The following is an 18,358-nucleotide window of genomic DNA, read 5'->3' as shown; positions in this document are numbered from 1 at the left end:
TGTTGCTTCAGCAATTCACCTCCCATTACACCGGCTTTCAGCCACGCCATCGAGGATAGCTGGACGGGAGGAGGGCAGTGGCTGGCCTCGTTCCTCCGGGCGCCCAGACCCGCGATAATTGAAGGATGCACGCTGACCGTTGCATGCAACCCGAACCCTGCTTGTTCTTGCGACCCGCCCGCCCGCGGCGGCCTCGGAACGCACCCCACTCCACAGCGGACTGGACCTGACTCTGAAGAAAAAAAAAGGGGATCTGGACGACAGATGCAGAAGCGAGCCCCCCACTCACACGCAAGCAGTGGCATTGCAGCACTGCAACGGTCATGGCATCATTGCTCCTTGCGATCCGTGAAAAAGGGGTCATCCTCCGTCCTTCGCTTGCGAGACGATATGTGCCTGGAATACACGGCCACCAGAAGAAGCAAAACCCAGCCCAACGTCGGGTTTGCGGCAGCGCAAAACGCCAACCACCACAGGGGCAGAGCAGGCGTTCTGTGCGCTGCAAGCGGCCGTCCATGTTTCTGTCCGGCCGCCGCGCTGCGACCCGCGCAAACAGGCCCGTCGACGACCTGGAAATTCCCCTGGCCCACAGCCATGTGGCCTGTCCTGCATGGAGCACAGACCTCAGGCGCATTCGTTGTTGACTGATTGGTGGGCGTCGTGGCCAAGCGACGCCAGCGACATGGGAGGTTTCGAGCTAAACCAAAGACGGCTCTCCCAGGCCAAGCCGGTCGACCGCCAGAGAGGCAAATTCATTCAGGACGGGATGCACGGCGCTGGAGAGCTCACGTCGTATGTACGCAGTATGTATTACAGCGCTGACCGCAGACTCGTGCGCGCCTCAACTAGCGTCACTCCGTTCCAGAGAAGCCCGTGCCATCCCGTGGTGGGTAACACAACGACAAGAGCAGAGCTACCATTCAAACCTCCGGCGTCGGCGCTACAGCCTATGCAGCCTTCAAAGCCGACGAAGCGCCCGCAGCGGCACTGGTGCTCAAGGTTCTCCCTGCCATCAGCCACAGCGAGGCAGGACGGGGGGCAAGACGGAGCAAAGTCCGGACCAACGCATGAGCGAACGGGACCTTCGGCATCCAGCTCGCACAAGAAACCGACTTTTGATAATTACTTGAATCAGCGCTTTGCAGGATTGCGGTGAAAAGCTATGGTTTGGTTCGCCTCAAACGAACACGCCGCCCTCTGTGCCGAAGGTCAGCCATTCCGCATCCCGCATCGGAGCGCTTTCGATGCGCGACGGCCGTTGGCAGGCCTGCAACGCTTGACGCAGCAGCTATGCGTTTCATGCAGGTCCTGCAGGCCTGAGCAACAACTCGTCATAAATAATTTCTATCAAGCTTGTGTGTGTGTGTGTGGGTGTGGGTGTGTCTGCGTCCTGCAGCTGGATACCAAGAAACTTATGCAGGGCTGCCGCTGCCGTCAGCTTCCCCGGTTCGGTCAGCACGGCAACCCGGAGGAGCCCCGTACATATACACAGTAGTTAGTAGTGCATGTCCGCAGTGCTTCGAACCCATGTTCCGGCGCCATGGCGGTGCGGCGGTCTGCAAGAGATCCAACTTGGAATCCGCAAGAGAATGGCACGGTGTATCCGCGCAATCACCATTATCCTCCCCAGATGGATAGACAGGGATATGGGTAGCGTGCACAAACGGCCGTCGACGAGCACGGGCAGGCCTGGACATACATAGTTCATCGCGCCCAGCCCACCGCCGACGATGGAGTTCGGTCGCGGCGGCATGGCAGCGACGGTGGCACAAAGACGTGCGCCACTCGTTCAGTCTTCACCTGGCCGCATCTGTGACAGGCCATCCATATTAGCTGCCGGCCACACCTTCTCAAGACGGCAAAGACCCCAATATGGATAACATCAGGTTTCGATACCATCAAGCCCAGGCCTCCAGATTGCGGGCATGCGGGGGCTGCGGCTTGCGAGGAGCGGATAGATGACACGACGCGCAGCGAGCCCAGGGACGGCATCTGCCGTTCTGCGCCGTTGCTTCATCAAGAGCATGTATGTATTACTGGGCGACTTCCTGGCGGGCTTGTTTTTGATACTTCCAGGGCGAAGAGGCCGGAAGTTGATTCTGCAGGTCGCATCCCGACTACGATCCTACCATCCTGGTTGAGCTTCCCGCGTCTCGACGCTACGGTAACTTCGTACATACTGTGCATACTGTGTGTGAGAGCCTCGCTGATAGTTGACGGAAACATTCCGACGGCATGGGCAGCCTAACGAGCGGGATTCCACGTTTTCTTTTTCCTTTGGCCACCACATCGGGCCCGCTTACTCGGCTATTCACCGCTCTCGTGACCTTTAGTAGCAAGTTATATTTGGATATTAGCTAACTAGTAGTAACTGTCAGTGCCACCACCGGCCGCAGCGACTAAGCAAACCGCCGTCAAGACCGACGAAGCACCAGCTCGCCCGCCGAGCGCACGCTCCCGAAGCTATTTCGGTCGCTGCCAGAGTTAAGCGCCTTAGCGCTTGCCGACCGCCCGGTTCAACTTGAGGTGGAGAGACGTCTCCGCGGGGGGGGGGGTACCAAAGTTGCCACCCTCCTTAGCCGCCTCCACTGGCGGGGGAGGACTCCTGATGATGAACCGCCCGTGTGTCTGTGAGCCGGCGTGTGTTGGGGGGGAAGCGCAAAGTCGTGCTGGGCATCCCACGTGGAATCCATGAATCCCACTCGCCCAGGACCTGTCACAACGCTATCATCAACTAACGGCGATTAGTGCAGCGAGAAACGCCCGAGGACCTCCCCTAGGCTGCGCCGGCACGGCTGTGAGATGTCTTCTCCCCCACGCTCGCAAGCCAAAGGCCCCAAACTTTCAACCATCGCCGATGTTCGTGGTTTCGGTGTTCTCAAAACCCGGGCCGAGAGGGTTGGGAGCGTGCGGGTCCTGATGGAACCCGACATTCACATGCTTCGTTCTCTTTTTTTTAACCCCTGGATGGAGAACCCCACATTGTGCTTTTGATGATGACGAAACGATGAACCCAACTGCATGTCATGACACCTCGACCGGCTCGGAATCTTGCAGCTGGACCTTCTCTTGAAACAAAAGAGCGAACAAAAAAAAAAAAAAAACGAACCAGAAACACTGGTGGCTGCATGTACGTAGACTGATGAAATTCCAAAGCCCAGCCCACCCCGCCGCGGCCGATTTCTTCGACCTGGGCAGCCTTACGGAGTAACTGACTCGGACGCCCTGCCGAGTCATGAAGATATGATAAGCCAGTGTCTTTATTGAAGAGGGGGATGACGTCTTTCAGGCCCGGGCGATGAGAGGCTGACATGTCCGGCAGCAGACACCCGAGCTAGCTTCGGCTTCGGGCGACAGGATGTGCTGCGGCAGGCTCCATTTCCGGATATCAAAGTTGATTACGCCTCTCTTCGCGAGAGGGCTGCGTCGAGTAAGATAGGAAAAACGAGGGTTCGTATTGCGCAGATCCGTGCTGTTTTCTAGACGAGTATGAAGCGCAGATGGTAGACTCATGAGTGTTGCGTAGACGGGGAGGTGTACTTGGGTCTCCCTCTACGCTGAAGTGTCATCTTGGCAGTCACCCTAGGCAATGGTCGGACATAGAGGCAGTCTTGCTGCTGACTGGACCGGAGATACCAAAGCGACGCAAACACAAAACACCGCATATCTTGGAGTATCATAGCCCCTCCGCATCCGCTGAATGATACAAGATATGACATGTGAATGGCAATGCCCAACGCCATTTGAGAGTCTACACTGAGTAAAACACAACGCCTGGGTGAGGTTCAACACCCAACGCCCGCATACAGTGCATTCCCAACAGATCAAGCCCTCGTTCACGCCTCCTCAAACCGCCTGTACTCGAATCCCACAAACGGCAGAGCCATCTCCTCCGCGACATCCTCTTCCTCCTCCTTCTTCGTACCTATCATCTTACCGTCGCCCATGATGGTATTCCAATGGCAATGCTCTATGGGAACGTGCGATGACAGCCCCTGAGCTCCGGAGGCCGACCCACCAGCGCCGCCGGCGGAACCGACAACGGTGGGCCTGATGGAGGTGATATCTTCAGACGCCTGTTCCGGGCCGTTGCCATTCGCCCCCTTACCGGTCATGGCTCCGTAGGGGGGTCGTTGGGGAGCGTCGGTCTGGTTGTGCGGGGCGTTGAAGGGGGTAGGAGGAACCGAGTCCAAGAGCCCGTCAAAGTCTATGCCGTGGGCCTGGAAGAAGGCGTGATTCTTGATTTCACGGGTGCCGTTTTTGCGCCCCAGTCGACGGTGGGGTTCGGAGAGGAGCCTGTGTGCGTCGGACGGGGCATGTTAGCACCGCTGCTTCAACCGGTCGCCAGCCAAGCGCTGAAGTTGGTCACGCTTCGTCAGGGAGAGCAGAGGATGCAAGCCCACATTGTGATGATGTGCCAGGCATGGAAACTTGTCTGGCAAGGGTAAGGCAACTGCCATGGATCGCAGTTGACCACCATTTCGTTGAGGATGCTGGTGTTGGAGTGCTCGATGGGCATCCTTCCTACGAGGCACCGATAGCTGCGGGATGGGCATCAGCTTGAGCTTATTCAATCGCTTAGGCCTTGCCCTCTGCCTGGCCGTTCACGCGGGGGGCGGGTGATCATTACATGATGACACCCAGCGGGTAAAAGTCGGCCTCGTTGGAATACTCCCTTCGGCTCAAGACCTCGGGGGCGATGAAGCCGGGCGTTCCCAGACGCGAGGTGGCCCTCAATCGGCTTCCTCTCATGCGGGACCGAGGTCGAGGTGGCCCGTACAGCCCAGCGCCCGTTCTAAGAAGGGACGGGTCGAGGAGCCGGTTGTAGTAGTGCTTGTCGTGCGTGGGACGGGAGCTTTTGGCAAAGCCAAAATCGGCGAGCTTGATATGCCCGGTGGCGGTGATGAGGACGTTGTCGGGCTTGAGGTCTCGGTGCATGTATCCGAGACTGTGGAGGGCCTCGATGCCCAAGGTGATTTCTGCGGCGCAGAAGGCCGTGGCTCCTTCGGTCAGGGTCCCGCAGCGGTCGAGGAGTGACCCAAGATCGCCGCCGCGGAGGTAGTCCATGGTCAGATAGAGATGGCTGGAGGTTTGGAATGCCGAGCGCAGCTTGATCAGCCATTCGCTGTCGGCCTCGGCCATGGCATCTCGCTCGGCGCGGATGAGAGCGTACTGGAACCGGTCCGGAGCGCGTATCATGTCCTTGCGGATGGCCTTGAGGACGCAGAGGCGCCCATCGTCCTTGCTCCGCACTAGATACACATCGCTGAAGGTGCCGGTGCTCAGGGTCCGGACGGGTATGTAGTCGAAGAGAGACTCTCTCGTCCGGAGCCGGCGGAGATGCTTCCCTTCGGCGACGCCCGTCCGCGACCAGCTGGAATGCCCAGTGGCATCGGTCGCAGACTCTGAAAAGCCATTTTTCACGGTGTCTTCCCTACCGCAGCCATCAGAACTCCAACTTGCTGCTGCGTGTTTGGGATTCCCTGGGTGAGCTACCTGCCACGCCTCTCCCTGGCGATGGAGAAAGCCTTGTCAAGGGAGTCTCGGGTTTGCAGGTCGCACAGCTGGGCGTGGATGCGGGCGCGGCGTTGAAATCGCCACGGACACCGTGGAGGCGGCCATGCAAAGTTGAAGGAGGCTAGCATCGCTTGGGGAGGTCGGCGAGGCTGGGCAGGGAACGCTGGTAGGTAACGATACTAGGTAACGCTGGGTAGGGAACGCTGGGAAAAGGCCGGTGACATTCGTTCTTCAAGACATTGCTGGGAGAACTCGACAAGGCCCGAGGATGAGAGGGTGAAGGTGGCGGCCTGGCTTGTCTCTAGGCTCTTTGACGGGCGGGCATCTCGCGGGAGCAATGTCCCTCTCCAGGTTGGCCATCCCTCCCTTCTCTGCCTGACCACATAGCGGCAAGCGTGAGGCTCTCAACCTGCCAGCGACGAAGCCTTGAGGATCACTGGCTGGGGAGGTGAAGTGGGAGGCATTATTGATGCTGACTTGCATCATGGCCATCGTCGCAGGCGTGACCAACTCCATAGGCATCTACGGAAACGGGAAGGGATACACTCGAGTGAAGTGAGCCATCAGGCAGGGTGAGGTCCTGACCTAGCAGCCCAAGAAGCATGCCCGAGCTCCTGGGCTGTCGGAAGGCAAGAGGTGGAATGGAAAGAAAGGCAATCGTCTAGATCTCTGTATTTTCGTTCTATCTGAGATATTGCTTTGCTTGGATGGGGTGATCCCGCACGCTCCTATCTTCTGTAGTTGCATGGTCATGCTTTCTCGGGCCGTGGCCTGTGAGATGATCTCCGCTCCGGGAGAGCAAGTTCCATGTAAGATGACCAGCGTTCAGGTCGCTCCGATGAGGGCGCAGCCTGATATCAGATACTAATATTCATTATACCTTAGCTAGGAACAAGTCAACGCAATGCTACAGCGCTTGACTTCCAAGGCAGCTGGCGAGTTCATGAGTGGCAGCGCAGGATGGAATGAATGCCGACCCCGGAATGAACAGGAGTGGACAGCAGACGGTAGGACGCTTCATCGGGTTATCGCTCGTTGCTTCATTGGTTGAGCGGTACGGTGAGGTGGCAGGCAGTTACTTAGGTTACCTCGACAGCCTTTCGGTGCCTTCTGCGAGGGGCAATAGGTACCGTACCTTACCAGGCCTGGAGGAGAAGATGGCCAATGAGATGCCCGGAATGGTGTCTTGGGAGAGGACCAAATAGGACCCGGACAGTTGGCTAGCAGGCGGTGGGGACAGGTGGGTCTCGGGAGCTGGACGGCATGGGCGCCCGTGGGCGCCCGTGGGCATGGTCCAGGACCGACCAGCAGCAACCTACACAGTACAACATGCAGCATGGGAGCACCCGACCTCGCTGACCTCGATCACACCTCACCGTCTCCCACCTCATCCTTCTGACCCAAGGGCACCCCGGTTGCATCGTTTCACAGCTTGCCGACGCCCGCGTTTGCTAGGCCGTCTGCCTGACCACGCAACCCAAAGCTTTCCCACCGACTGCGAGCAGCATCGTAGAGCTCGCGGCTCCGCATGATCTTCCCGGCCACTGCCCCCAGCGTGCGAACGGCCAAACCCGAGCTCGACATTGCCAGCTCCATTCCCCCTTTCGGGCCCCGTGGCCCACCAAGCGCCTCCGTGACGACATTTCCACCACCGAGTTCGAGACCCGCTCTCTCCGGCGCTCGTTTGCCCAACCATCCCAGCACCACCTTTGTTATCAGTTCCCTTGAAAGCGTCGGCGCTGTCGTCATCGGCCATCCCAGCCTTGGGACCAGCTCCAACCCCACCCGCCCCGTCACCTTCTCGACACCTGCGCGCAAACGGCCAGCCCACGTTCTGCGGGAGCGAGCCTCGGTCCCGCAGAGCCAAAGTCGATCGCCGTGGCCGACCCAACACCCCCACAGGCTTCCTCCATCCAGAGCCGGTCCGCCTCCGACACTCCCTCGCCTCCGCCTCCGCCTCCCTTGACTTTGTCGACAACCGCCGCCGCAGCCCGCCCGACCCGAGAGATCGTCCCGCCGCAGCCCCCTCCGCTGCTAGGCCCCAACCCGACACGGTCCGTGTCCGACCCTCGCGCGGCTTCGACGCCGCCTCGCCCAGTGCAGGTCCTCGGGAGGAGGAGACAGAGGACCGGGTTTGACGGAGAAGAGGCGCAGGAGGGAGAGGTGCCCCGCGACGACGCGCCGGGAAGGAGTCCCAACCAGAAGCGAAGACGCCTTGGAAGCACCATGCTGGCGGACATCAGCCGAGGCGAGCCGTCAGCTCGGCCTCCGCATCCCGTATCGAACGGATCCCGGGCGTCGACCTCGGCCGAAACCGGCACCATGCCCGGCGCGAGCAGGCACGGCCGGGGCCGGGCCGGATCCGGGCCGGAGGAAGCATACTTTGGCCACAGCCGCGAGGAGGTGTCGCGCATCTTGATCCAAGCTCTGCATGACCTGGGCCACCACGAGGCGGCAGCCATGGTCGAGGAGGACAGCGGCTACCAGGTCGAGAGCCCGGACGTGGTCGCCTTCCGGCAGGCGGTGCTGAGCGGCTCCTGGGTCAAGGCCGAGGAGGTACTCTGCGGCAAGACCGGCGACGGCCGGGGCGGTCTGGTGCTGGCGCCCGGGGCGGATCGCGACACCATGAGGTTCCGGCTGCGGCAGCAAAAGTTCCTCGAGCTTCTCGAGCAGCGGGAGACGGCCCGCGCTTTGGCCGTGTTGCGTAACGAGCTCACTCCCCTGTGCCAGCAGCAGCATCAGGCGCTTCATCTTCTGTCGAGGTTCCTCATGTGCCAGGACGCCGACGATTTGAGAACCAAGGCCAACTGGGACGGCGCCAATGGGCAGTCCCGGCGGGTGCTCTTGTCACAACTTTCAGGTGCGTTGGAGGCTCGATTCGAGCGAAGAAAAAAAGGAAAAAAAGTGCCACACAGACTGACGCTCTCATCGACAGAATCCATCTCACCGTCGGTCATGCTCCCCGACCACCGCCTGGCAACGCTCCTTGACGACGTGAAGCGCAGCCAGATGGACCGATGTCTCTACCACACATCCCCCGATGCTCCGTCCCTCTGCGTCGACCACTCGTGTCCCCGGAGCCGGTTTCCCTCCAGGATCATGGCCGAGTTCTCGACGCCAAACACGGGCTCGGGCCGCATGGCGGACGAAGTATGGCACGTTCGCTTCTCGCCCGACGGCAAGCGGCTCGCAAGCTGCGGCAGCGAGGATTTTGCCTGCGTTTGGGATGTGGAGCGCTTGACCCTGATCACCCAGCTGCACGGGCACATGCGCCGTGATATCGGGAGCCTTGCGTGGTCCCCAGATAGCAAGCACCTTGTGACGTGCGGATGGGACCACACGGCGAGGGTGTGGAACACAGATGTAAGCGCCGAAAGCGGTGTTCGCGGTTCCTTTTTGCGGCGATGCTGACGGTGACTGGGATTCAGACCGGCGAATGCATCCGCATCCTTGGTGATTTCAACACGCCCGTGAGCAGCAGCGTCTGGACCTCGGACGGCCAAACCATCATCACCGGGTCCTTTGACAAGAAGATGTCCATCTGCGAGTGGAACCTGCGCGGCGAGCGGCTACACACGTGGAAGGCGCCTTATCGCACAGAAGACCTGGCCCTCTCGAGCGACGAGCGCTGGCTCGTGGCCATGGACGACCAGAAGCACATCCACGTCTACAGCTTCCCCACGCGCGAGCATCTCTACGACTACGAGTTCAACGCCCGGCTCACGTCGCTGACGATTAGCCGCGACAACAATTTCTTGCTGGTCAACAAGGCCGATGGCGAGGCCGTCCTGATGGACCTCGAGACGCGCAGGGTCATGCAGCGCTATGCGGGCCATCGCGGGGGGCAGTATACCATCCGCAGCGACGTAGGCGGCGCCAATGAAAATGTCGTGGTTAGCGGGAGCGAGGGTGCGTATCGTCTCTCGATCGGCCGCGACCGGTCGTTCGGTTCTGCTTCTTCTTCTCGACGGGACGAATTGCGGAGGAACGCTGACCCTTTGTCTGCAGACGGCCGGATCTGCTTCTGGCACAGGTCGACAGGCCTGCTAATCCAAGATCTCGAGGGCCACAGCGACAGCTGTAACGTGGTTGCGTGGAGTCCTGTCGACCCATGCATGCTCGCGTCGGGCGGGGATGATGGCAGGATCAGGATGTGAGTGCCCCCCCTGCGGACATGCATTTCCAGCGCCGGTTTGCCCCTTTCTGCCAATTCGAGCTAACGGGGTTTCTTTCATCATGCACAGATGGTCCAATGCGGAGCGCGTTCGAGCCGCAACAGCGGCGGCCCCCGCAGCCTCGAGCTCGAGGCACACGAATGGCACCTCGAATAGGAATAGCATGGGTTTGGGCAAGTCGGTGTCCGCTGGTTAGGTGATGGTGGACAAAGCCCTGACTCGTGACCCGTGACGACCCGAAGCGGACAAAGAGACACGGGTCTACCGCCGAGCCCCGGCCCCCTGTTTCTTACGGCGTTGGTTGCGTGCATAGTTACGCAGTACTCCGTACGGCATGGGGGAAAGGCTTGGCTGTAGGATCACGGACGGAAACGCTACCTACCTGCCTACTTCTTACCTATCAATGACCCTAGATAGAGGAGGATGAGATAGGATTCGGCAGCCGGGGGGAGGAAAACTGAAGCAAGAAGGCGGCTTGGTGCATTGGGGGAAGGGAGTGTCATGTTATATTACTGGTCTGCATTGCTCTACTTGGTTGATTCGGGGAAGGCGCACATACGCATACACAACCCACACACGCACGCACCACGCCCATCTTGGGTGGTGAGCGTGAGGCACGAGGAGGATCACATAGGATGAATGGACTCTGGGATGGGCGGAGCAAGGGAGAGCGGCGGCTTGTTTGGTTTGTATGGGGAGGGGAGCAGGGAGCGTGGGACGGATACACGCAGGCAATTCCTTCCCACGGTGTCTATGAATTAGAGATGATGGATTGAGTTACGACGATGTGTCAAAGCCTTCGCCGACGCCGTGCCTGAAATTCCATGGCTGACTCTTGCGTGCGTGTGGGCGTGCGGGCGGGCGTGCGTGCGTGTGTGTATACGAAACCAAACCTGGACCGATCCGCCAGATCCATTCGACGCCGGTTCCTCCTCCTTGTCCCGATGCATGCCCTTTTCCTTCCCGTCCTTGTCTCTCCAGCCCTTTTCCCTTGGCCCCTCCTCCCGCCTGGGCTGGCCTGGGCCGCGCTCCGTCGCGTCGCTCAGCTCCCGCGATACGTCGAATACCCGTACGGCGCGAGCAGCAGCGGCACGTGGTACCTTTCGCCCTGCTTGACGGTGAACGTCACGGCCACCTCGGGGAAGAAGGTCTTGTCCGCGCCGCCAAAGTAGCCTTCCGTGTCGAACCGCAGGGTCCAGCGGCTCTCGCCGGCGAGGCTCCCCAGCACGTCCTCGAGCGTGTAGAGCGGGACCTCGCCCGAGGAGGTGGCGGACGAGTACGGGAGCCAGACGCGGATGCGGCCGTCGTCGTCGGTGGAGGACTCGAAGACCTTGGGCCCTTGGTGGCTGCTGGGGGAGGGGGAGGGGGACGAGGCCGGGCTGGCGACCGAGACGAGCTCGAGCTTGACGCGAATGTTGCGGGCGGGCTGGCCCTGGGTGGTGTCGAGGACGTGACAGGTGATGCGGTCTTTGGCTTCGGCCATGGCGACTGTGGTGGTGGGTGGTGGTGGTGGTGGTGGTGGTGGTGGCCGTTGAGTTTGCTTGGCGAGTAATACGGGATGTAAGTTGATGGTTGAGAGCGCGAGGTTGGGGGGGGGGGGGGGGGGATGAAGCGTGTGGGCTAGGTCGTGATCAAACTGGACTTTGGATGGGAATGGGCGCGACCGCTCCTTGCAAGGTCAAGGCAACACGAGAAATGGTGGTCGCACACAGGCGCGAGGAGGATTTTGAAAGGCTGCTGCTGCCGTGTTTCTATGTGAGGCGAGTCCATGATGCGTGGTTCTTCTCCTTTGGGGCCGGGCGGGGACCAGACATCACACATTTCGTCTTCTCGGAGGGTCCCGATGGGCTCAGTCCCGTCGGGCTCAGCCGCCTCGCGTTTGGAGCTGGGTGAGGGGTAGCTCCTCACTCACGGTAGCTACTGGGAGCTGAACCACCATCAGGTGGGCACATGGAACTGGGCTGGAAACACGCCTTCTTGTGCCCAAGAAGCCTAGCGGACTAGGTTCGTCCCCCCTATCAGATCCGCCCTTCTCCAAAGGGCGATTCGCATCGAGCTCGGGATGGAGGTCCGGCCGTTCAGGTACACCTCGTCAAAAGAACCCTGGCTCTTGTCGGGATGAGCCACCTACCAAAGCGGTCGTTTCATAGCAATGGCAAGGCTCTGATTGGAGAAGGCCCGGCTTTTTGACCCTCTGCAGCCAGCGGATCAAGCCCGGTTCATATAGTGTACCTACACTACTGTGTAAAGAACCAACGTTACTCTCGTCACGGCTTCGTCAACGTGTTGGACGCTTAGGGGGGGGCGAGCCGGGAGCCTGCTCGAAAGGCGGGACAACAAACTGCCAAGACCCTGACCCTGGCCAGCGGAATGCCCCGCCAAAACCCGACCCGACCCTCCTGCTCCTCCCCCCCAAACCCCAGTCTTGGTGACGTTGGGTGACTTTGTCCTTCGACTTGATTCTACTTTCAGCCTGGGTTTCAAGCACCTATTTGGCGCGCGTGTTCAGAAGAAACAAACAAGCCAAAAGAAAAAAAAAGAAAGAAAGAAATAGTGCACGTACTACTGTGCAAGTATACAAGAGAGTCCTCTCCCTATAGCATTCTGACTGCATTGTTGACTCAGTCAAGCCACAAGCCACTGCTGTGCCGGAATTGGTCTCTTTTCTCCAACCGATCTGCGACAAGGCCGCCGAGGTGCCCCTCTTCCTGGCCCCGCGACGAGACTCGAACTCGAACCCTCCCGCTCCACTCCTGTCTCGACCCTCATCTTCCCAAGGAGGAGAATCAACCAAACACGCTCTCGGCCCCGTCACAACCTCAACCTCAACCTCAACCTCAACCTCGACCTCGACTTCGACCTCGACCTGGCCAGTCCACCACCCACCATGTCGTCGGCCGCCCTGATCAACGTCGACGACGGCGACGCCATGGAGCCGACCCTGCAGTCGCTGCTGGACCAGCGCTCGCTGCGCTGGATCTTCGTCGGCGGCAAGGGCGGCGTGGGCAAGACCACAACGTCGTGCTCGCTCGCCATCCAGCTGGCCAAGGTCCGCCGCTCTGTGCTGCTCATCTCGACGGATCCCGCCCACAACCTCAGCGACGCCTTCAGCCAAAAGTTCGGCAAGGAGGCCCGCCAGGTCGACGGCTTCGACAATCTCTACGCCATGGAGATCGACCCCAACGGCAGCATCCAGGACCTCATGGCGGGCCAGACCGACGGGGCTGAGGGGAACGACCTGGGCGGCATGGCCGGAATGATGCAGGACCTTGCCTTTGCCGTAAGCAAAGCACCCATCCAACGTCAAGCAAATAACCACCGCTAACCCCCCCTGGCCTCTCTCCAGATCCCCGGCATCGACGAAGCCATGTCCTTCGCCGAGGTTCTCAAGCAGGTCAAATCCCTCTCGTACGAGACCATCATCTTCGACACGGCGCCGACCGGGCACACGCTGCGCTTCCTCCAGTTCCCGTCGGTCCTCGAGAAGGCGCTCGCCAAGGTCTCGCAGCTCTCGTCGCAGTACGGCTCGCTCCTCAACGGCGTCCTCGGCGGCTCGGGCGCCCTCCCCAACGGCGCCAACCTCAACGAGATGATGGAGAAGCTCGAGACGCTCCGCGCCGCCATCTCCGAGGTCAACACGCAGTTCAAGGACGACCGCCTCACCACCTTTGTGTGCGTCTGCATCCCCGAGTTCCTGTCGCTCTACGAGACGGAGCGCATGATCCAGGAGCTGGCGAGCTACGGCATCGACACGCACTGCATCGTGGTCAACCAGCTGCTGTTCCCCAAGCCGGGATCGGACTGCGAGCAGTGCACCGCGAGGCGGCGCATGCAGAAAAAGTACCTGGACCAGATCGAGGAGCTGTACGACGAGTTCAACGTGGTCAAGATGCCCTTGCTCGTGGAGGAGGTGAGGGGCAAGGAGAGGCTGGAGAAGTTTAGCGAGATGCTCATCAAGCCCTTCGTGCCGCCTTCGTAAAGGAGGATCGGGTCGCAAGGCCCAACGGCCGACGTAGGGAAGGTGTAAACATGGGTCCGGTTTCATTCTTTTAGAGTCTGTCGTGGCGTGACGTTGGCGGGATGTGTTTTTTTCTTTTTTTGCTTTTTCTTGGTTTGTGTGTGCGAGTCTCGCCCAGGCGTTGTGGACGGATGATACCACTGGGTCGTAGGCGGCTTGCTTGCGCGCGCAAAAGCCCAGCAGCTAGCTCGCGGAATGTATACATAGACGACGACGACGACGATGGAGGTTTTGACGAGCATATGAACTCGCACGGTACCGAGAGAGGTGACGACACGAAAAAAAGGGCACACCGTGATCCTCGCTGGAACAAGCATTCGGGGTCAGACAAATCTAGATTATATATAGATTATACAGTATTCACAGGAGCTTCCTCCTTTCTCTCCCCTTTTCTCCTCCCCTCCTCCTTCCAAGTCCCAGCTGATCCTTCATTATCCTTTTCCCGTTCCAATATCCTCATCCCTCCCGTTTCTCATACCCTATCGTCGTAAAGTCACACGACCTCCCCACATGTTTGTTGTTTTTGGTTCTTTCAAAACGACAAACCAACCACCTCCTGCTGGGAATCAATGATGAAATACATGACAAAAAAAAAAAAAAAAAAAAAAAAAAAAAAAAAAACTACAAGGCACAAGGGGCTTTCCTCTTCGACATGAGGGCGTCCAATAACGCCTCGCAACCAAACGCCAGAAACGCAACGAACCCCCAATCTCTCTCCACTCTTTGCTGTTTTCATATAAAAAAACACATCCGTTGTCTGCTGTTGTCGTTCGTGATGCTGTGTGCGCATGTCTATCGGATCGAATCGAGAGAAATATGTACCGGGCGAGAAATAGAACAAGAAGAACAAGAAAAAGGATGGCGTAGACATGACATGCATCGTACATCGGGACGTGACGGTTTGACGAGACGTACGGGATGGAACGGACTGGCGCGTTACAGCTCGCGGTAATCGCTCGGCCGGATCCTCCTCTGCCGATTCTGATGCCGGTGCGGATTCACCGGCTTGCGAAAGTAGGCATCCTCTTCTTCGTTGTTGAGGTGTTGCTGCTGCTGCTGCTGATGGTGCTGCTGGTGCTGCTGCTGCTGGTACGAAAAGCTCTTGTTTTGCTGGTGGTACGGCTGGTACTGTTGACCTCCCGGACCGCCTTGGTGGAACTGCCGCATGCTGTTGGGGCCCGCTCCGTACCCGCCGGGGCCCATGCCCATGCCGCCGGGACCGGCCATGCCCATGCCGCCTGCTCCTCCCCGCCCGGCACCGCCGGGGCCCCAACCCCCGCCGTTGTGAGGGAACCCGCCCGGCCCGGGCCCGAAGCCGTTGCCCATGGGCCCGGCGGCCATCATGGGGTTCATCATGGGGTTGCCCATCATGCCGTTCATCATCATGGGGTTCATCATGCCCATGTTCATGCTGGGCCCGCCCATCATGCCGGCCATGGGCCCTGGAGGGAACATCATTCCGGGCATGCCGCCCATCGGAGGCATCATGCCGTTCATGCCGTTCATCATGGCCGCCATGGTTTGCTGCTGCTGCTGCATGGCCTTCGGGGCTTTGGGGATCCTCGGGTTGTCCAGCAGGTCGTCGGCCGGGCGTTTCTTGGAGTTGGGCTGTGCTGCTAGCTGCTGCTCCCCGCCGGCGGGGGCAGCGGTGGCGGTAGCGGCAGGGGTGGACGTTTGTCCGGCCTGAGTCGTGGATGATGGGGCGGGGGATGCAGACGTCGCCTTGCTTCCCGGCTTGTCGTCGGACTTGTTGGTCTTGGTCTTGTCGGCTCCCTCTCCATCCCCTTCTTTGTCGGCGGTCGGAGATGCGGCAGCAGCAGCAGCAGCAGCGGCAGCGGGGCTCTTGGAGCCCTCCTGCTTCTTCGCATCCTTCTCGGCCAGGAATGCCTTGATCTTCTCGACCGCCTCCGCGTCCGTCTTGAGGTCGTCGATCAAGACGCCCTCGGACTTGCAGGCCGGGCAGACGAAGTCGCTCTCAATGAGAGCATTGGTGATGCAATCATTGCAATACGTCTTCTCACAACACGGAGTCTTCATTGGCTCTATGAACAGCTTCTTGTCGACGGGGCACTCCAGGCCACGCTCCCGGACTTCCTTGTCCTCCTCGGCAGTGGCCTTCTTGGCGTCGGGCTTCACCTTGGCCTTGGCCTGGAACTGCTCCCAGGAGGCCTTGTCGGGCTCGGCAATCACGAACTCGCCGTCGGCGTTGACCATAATGCCGGAAGGCGTCTTGGAGTCGTCACCGTCGGCGTTGTGGCCCAGCGCCGTCGCCTTGTCCACGGTCTTGAGAAACGACCTGGGGATGCCCGTCGTCCGCTTGACGCGCGGGCGGTTGTCGTACTCTGGGTTGTCGTTGGTAGGGCACAGCTGGATCCAGTGGCCCTTCTCGCCGCAGCGGTAGCAGATGTAGCCCTGCGGGGGGTCATGATCGGGAACGTTGACGGGCTTCTTGGGCCCTCCTTTGGCGACGTATTGTTGTCTGTAACGCGTCGGTCAGCCTTCGGAGTCCGTCCCATTGTTGAAGCGCTAAAAAGAGAAAAAGAAAAAAAAGAAAAAAAGAAAGGGGGGGTTGTACGCACGTCGCCATTTCCTCCTCGCGGGAGGTGAAGTTCTCGGTCTGGGCCAGGAAAACGGCCGCCATTTTCTCTTCTTCGGTCATGGCGCTGCTGAGCTGGGCCAACGTGTTGGACTGCGTCTTTGCGACGGGCTTCGCGACCTGCTCGCGCCGAGACGAGTTCTTGGCATGGATGGGCATCTTCCCGGAGACATAGCGAGCGGCGCTTCCCCTACCCGGCACCTTGGGGGGCATCCGGCGGGCAATGACGGTGGTGGAACGGGGAATGATGGTGGTGTCATCATCGTACACTGTGAGGGTTGTTAGCATGCCGTGTTCTGTGTCGTGCTGCTGTAGGTTGTAGTGGGGGGTACATACCCTCTTTCATGGCCTCGTCGGCACAGATGATCAAGTCGAAGTCGGTTCCATCGCCTAGTCCGCTGCGCAGGATGATTTCACGTTTCAACTCAAAGACGGAGATGCCCGTGCCGTCGAACTCGACCCGGGTGGGCTCCTTCTGAGACTTGAACTTGAAGAACACTGAGGACGCCATGCTGAATCGATCCGGGGGGATGGTGCGTCTACAGGGAGGGGTGGTCTGAAGTGAAGGTAGCCGAAGGTCCCAAAAATGGGCCCTGTCAAGATGTGATCAGGTAGTGGTAGTAGTAGTAGTGATAGTAGCAGGTGGTTCGGTGTTCTTGAAAGCCTGTCTGTACACAAGGGTGAACAATAGGAAGGGGGATCGATCTTGATGCTTTCTTTGTCCTTGCTTCTTTTTTTTTTCTTCTTCTCTCTCTCCTGCTGCAAGACGTCCCAAGGACACGCCGGAGGTGCTCGTCTCTTCTTCCACGTCAGAGAAGGATAGAATCAATTTTTTGATTGTTCTCGCAGAGACAGAAAACGCTCCCCAAAAGAACGGGCCATGCAAGAATAGAAAGCGAATACAAACAAAGCTCCCACCGAAACCTGGCTGCCTCTTTGCGAACTGGCTGAATCGAGAGAGAATCGCGATGAATCTCCTGCACAGATTTCACCTCCACAGCCAGCCAGCCTGTCAGAAACCCTGGCTCTTCAAGCTCCAATCCAGGAGACAAAAGTCCTTCGGAGGGGGAGCTGACGGAAAAAGCGATGGCAAAAAACGAGTCGAGGTTCTCGAGTCACGCGCGGGCTTGGAGGATCGGTTTGCTTTTGCTTGCCTTTGTTCTCCGTCGGGGGGGAGGAGGGGGGGAGGAGTCGCTAATGTCGCGCAAATGCGAGTCAGATCACCAATAGGCAGCGGGCCGATGTAAGAACCGCCTGCGCGATGGGTTTCGGGATGGGAATCGTCGATGTCGGGGGGTGAGTCGACAGGCGAGGCGGTGCGTTGTTTGGAGACGAGACGAGCGTTGCAGAATGGGACCATGGGCTGCGAAGATGAACTGCGGCTGCCCCGATGAGTCACGTGACAAGATGGGTCCGTGAGCTGCATGGCTTGGCTGACTCAGCCGGGGCGCTCGGGCAAGGCTGCCTGAATTCCTAAGGCATTTCCTGTCTACGCTTCGGAAGTGGGGTTGACGGCCGCCTCTTCTGCTCCGGTCCTCCGTCATCGCCCGCAACGTCGTAGAAACCTGGGACGCTATCGCTGGAACAGATTGCAGCGTGCAATTGCAAGCCAGATGACGAGCTGCATGGTGGAAAAAAGACGAAATGGCTGCGAGATGGCTCAGTGAAACCAACCATGTCTTTTTTGGGGGGTTAGGACGGAAATCGGGTTGATTTCCACCAATTTGACACACTGCCCATGTTACAGCCGCCCGTCTCTGCCCCAGGCCGCGGGATGGTGGTGGTGGACATGGCGCATCCAATATCCTGGAATGCAGCAACTCTTTGACCAGTGATCCGATCATCGTCAGAGGCGTGTGCAACCTGCCTACCTTGGTCTTCCCCTCAGTTCCCCCCCGTCGCTGGCCACCCACCCTCTCTTTCTCCTTCTCTCTCTCTCTCTGCCGTTTTTCTCCAAAACCTCGCTGATCAACCCCCCCTCTCCCAACTTCTGGCGCCCGGTTTTCTTTTTTTTCTGCCAAACGTCCATACGCCCCGGTTCGTCCACTCGGG

General features: G+C 59.4%; 5 protein-coding genes across 5 annotated transcripts; 2 read left to right on the top strand and 3 right to left on the bottom strand.

Annotated features, from left to right (window-relative positions):
- Positions 1-3,836: 3,836 nt before the first annotated feature.
- On the bottom strand, positions 3,837-5,645 carry VTJ83DRAFT_3497 (uncharacterized protein; the record flags this gene model as incomplete). Its single annotated transcript, XM_071009881.1, has 4 exons — positions 3,837-4,296; positions 4,455-4,541; positions 4,631-5,434; positions 5,497-5,645. The coding sequence occupies 4 exons, from the start codon at positions 5,643-5,645 to the stop codon at positions 3,837-3,839; spliced, it is 1,500 nt and encodes a 499-aa protein (XP_070867375.1).
- A 2,098-nt stretch (positions 5,646-7,743) lies between these two features.
- On the top strand, positions 7,744-9,888 carry VTJ83DRAFT_3496 (uncharacterized protein; the record flags this gene model as incomplete). Its single annotated transcript, XM_071009880.1, has 5 exons — positions 7,744-8,377; positions 8,453-8,880; positions 8,946-9,426; positions 9,526-9,670; positions 9,762-9,888. The coding sequence occupies 5 exons, from the start codon at positions 7,744-7,746 to the stop codon at positions 9,886-9,888; spliced, it is 1,815 nt and encodes a 604-aa protein (XP_070867374.1).
- Positions 9,889-10,734: 846 nt separating this feature from the next.
- VTJ83DRAFT_3495 (uncharacterized protein) lies at positions 10,735-11,175 on the bottom strand (the record flags this gene model as incomplete). The annotated part of the gene is made up of 1 exon (XM_071009879.1): positions 10,735-11,175. One exon carries the CDS (start codon positions 11,173-11,175, stop codon positions 10,735-10,737), a length of 441 nt encoding a protein of 146 aa, XP_070867373.1.
- Positions 11,176-12,579: 1,404 nt separating this feature from the next.
- On the top strand, positions 12,580-13,671 carry VTJ83DRAFT_3494 (uncharacterized protein; the record flags this gene model as incomplete). Its single annotated transcript, XM_071009878.1, has 2 exons — positions 12,580-12,972; positions 13,039-13,671. 2 exons carry the CDS (start codon positions 12,580-12,582, stop codon positions 13,669-13,671), a joined length of 1,026 nt encoding a protein of 341 aa, XP_070867372.1.
- Positions 13,672-14,646: 975 nt separating this feature from the next.
- VTJ83DRAFT_3493 (uncharacterized protein) lies at positions 14,647-16,817 on the bottom strand (the record flags this gene model as incomplete). Its single annotated transcript, XM_071009877.1, has 3 exons — positions 14,647-16,189; positions 16,290-16,575; positions 16,643-16,817. 3 exons carry the CDS (start codon positions 16,815-16,817, stop codon positions 14,647-14,649), a joined length of 2,004 nt encoding a protein of 667 aa, XP_070867371.1.
- Positions 16,818-18,358: the final 1,541 nt, after the last annotated feature.

This window comes from Remersonia thermophila, chromosome 3, assembly GCF_042764415.1.
Source record: "Remersonia thermophila strain ATCC 22073 chromosome 3, whole genome shotgun sequence".
In the NCBI taxonomy this organism is placed as follows: domain Eukaryota; kingdom Fungi; phylum Ascomycota; class Sordariomycetes; order Sordariales; family Chaetomiaceae; genus Remersonia; species Remersonia thermophila.
This window is presented reverse-complemented; position numbering and strand designations above follow the sequence as displayed.